The 1,933-nt window shown below is 24.2% G+C and overlaps 2 protein-coding genes across 2 annotated transcripts in view; one reads left to right on the top strand and one right to left on the bottom strand.

The window, feature by feature from the left end:
* Positions 1–927, bottom strand: part of LOC100570380 (alpha-tubulin N-acetyltransferase-like) — a 7,924-nt gene extending 6,997 nt beyond the window's left edge. Inside the window, exon 1 of the mRNA XM_029489146.1 lies at positions 918–927. Within this exon, the coding sequence (XP_029345006.1) occupies positions 918–927 (10 nt within the window). The remainder of the gene's footprint in view (positions 1–917) is intronic.
* A 198-nt stretch (positions 928–1,125) lies between these two features.
* The window catches only part of LOC115034030 (protein ALP1-like), a 1,877-nt gene continuing 1,069 nt past the window's right edge, over positions 1,126–1,933 (top strand). Inside the window, exons 1-3 of the mRNA XM_029489145.1 lie at positions 1,126–1,153; positions 1,301–1,432; positions 1,711–1,823. Coding sequence (XP_029345005.1) covers positions 1,126–1,153; positions 1,301–1,432; positions 1,711–1,823 — 273 coding nt within the window. The remainder of the gene's footprint in view (positions 1,154–1,300; positions 1,433–1,710; positions 1,824–1,933) is intronic.

Genomic DNA, 1,933 nt, shown 5'->3' with positions numbered 1-1,933 from the left:
AAAGAAATCAGAAGATTTAAAAGTGGTAATTGAAATTAACAATGAAGAAAAAAAAGGTGATTGAATGTATTTGATGGTGGTATTGTAGGACTACTATTGGTATACGTAGATGTTGTAGGAGATTGTTTCAAATAGAGGTATAGGACATGGGTGGCAGAAAAAAATGAGTTGGGATACAGGAAAAAAAGAATTTAATGCATTAAAATTAATTTTTTATTTTATAATAATTTTTAAATTGTCTTAAAGATTTTTATATGAACAAAAGTACAATAAATTATTATCTGTGTAATTATAAATTTCTTTATGAAACTTAAATAGCTGTTATATTAATTTATTTGTATACATTTGTTTGTAATCATTTTTATAATTATTTATTTATATTTTGTTTCTGTTATTTGTTTTTTGTATGATATTATGTTTTGTCAATCACATTTATCTTTGTCTATAAATTACTTGTATTTATTGAAAATGTTGGGCAAATTAGTATAAACCTTTTTTAGTTTACCATAAAAATCAATTTCCCATATTATATTGTCAAATATGTTTGCCTGCATAAACTTGAAAATGTTCCTTTTTTTTCAAATACTTATTATGTATAAATTGGTATTGAGTTAAATTTATTATTGTTTTCTTGTTTGATATTTACATTCTATTAATTGCTATGTATTAATAAATTAATTTCTTAAAATTATTTTGAATTTCTATTAATTGCGTAATGATTGTATACCTACATTCCTATATATTTCTTTTTCCACTGAAGATTAATATTAAAACAATAATAATTTAGTTTAAATACATCAAATATGGAGCAAACAAACGCCTGATATTCAGATTTGATTTTTAAATTATAAGAATTTTAACGTCTGTTTTGGACTACTATTAATCTTGGTATTCATTTTAAGAAGGAGCTACTATACCCTCATGCATTCTCTGTCTTTACACCTATCATAAAATTTACAAGTAAGAATATTATCTATAACCTCATAAGGTATTTTTTATATATTAATTTTAAAACAAGTTATGAGTGTTTTAAAATTGCAAATTGTTTGTGCTTTTAAAAGTTCTCAATAATCATAACTTGCTTTAAATTAAAATCTAAAAAAAATCTACGAGGTTCATTCTATAATGACCTTACCTTTAAATTTTATAAGATGTAAATTCACTCAATTTTTAGACCAATAGAGCTGCTGTTAATATGCTGTTACAATTTGTTATGTTATGAGTTTGTAAGATGGAGTGAACGCATGTGCTTGTAGTGCTCTCTTAACAGTAATAAAAATACTTACATTTAAATTTTCAGGCCATAAATCTACAATGGATAATAGACACTTGGCTCAATTATTCGACAATAATAATTTAATGTTTGGATTGCTACAATACCACAGATATGTTCAACAAGTAGTTGTTTCTATTGGTATGAACGATTCTGATGGTTAGTCTTTTTAAAATTTATTTAATACAATAGGTACCTCATATAATAGTTGTGCACACAACGTAATTAGAGTAGCCTGGTATGTAGTAAAAATATATTATGATACTAACCTCTTAACTCGTGTACTTGCCTATGACTCAGATATTACATTTCACTATTTGAGAACACTTAAATGTAAAGAAACATTAATTAATTATGTTTTTATGTTTATGAATTTAAGATTGTATGTTTCTAATGATGTTGTTTTTATGTAAATGCATCAATGCATGTTATTTTAGTCACTAGCGAAAGTGATGATGATTTAAATGATTCAACATACTATATCAACTATATAAGACTTAAAGATCGAACATTCAAAGAACACTTCAGAATGCACAAGCATACATTTGAAGTACATTATTTATAATTCTTTTTATTCACCAACAGCATATTGCTGTCATGATTTACTATATTTCTGAAAATATAATATATATATTATTTTTAAATAGGCATTTTACAATG

The sequence above is a fragment of the Acyrthosiphon pisum genome, chromosome A2, assembly GCF_005508785.2.
Source record: "Acyrthosiphon pisum isolate AL4f chromosome A2, pea_aphid_22Mar2018_4r6ur, whole genome shotgun sequence".
Classification (NCBI taxonomy): domain Eukaryota; kingdom Metazoa; phylum Arthropoda; class Insecta; order Hemiptera; family Aphididae; genus Acyrthosiphon; species Acyrthosiphon pisum.
The sequence above is the reverse complement of the archived record's forward strand: the minus strand, read 5'-3'. Positions and strand labels throughout refer to the sequence as shown.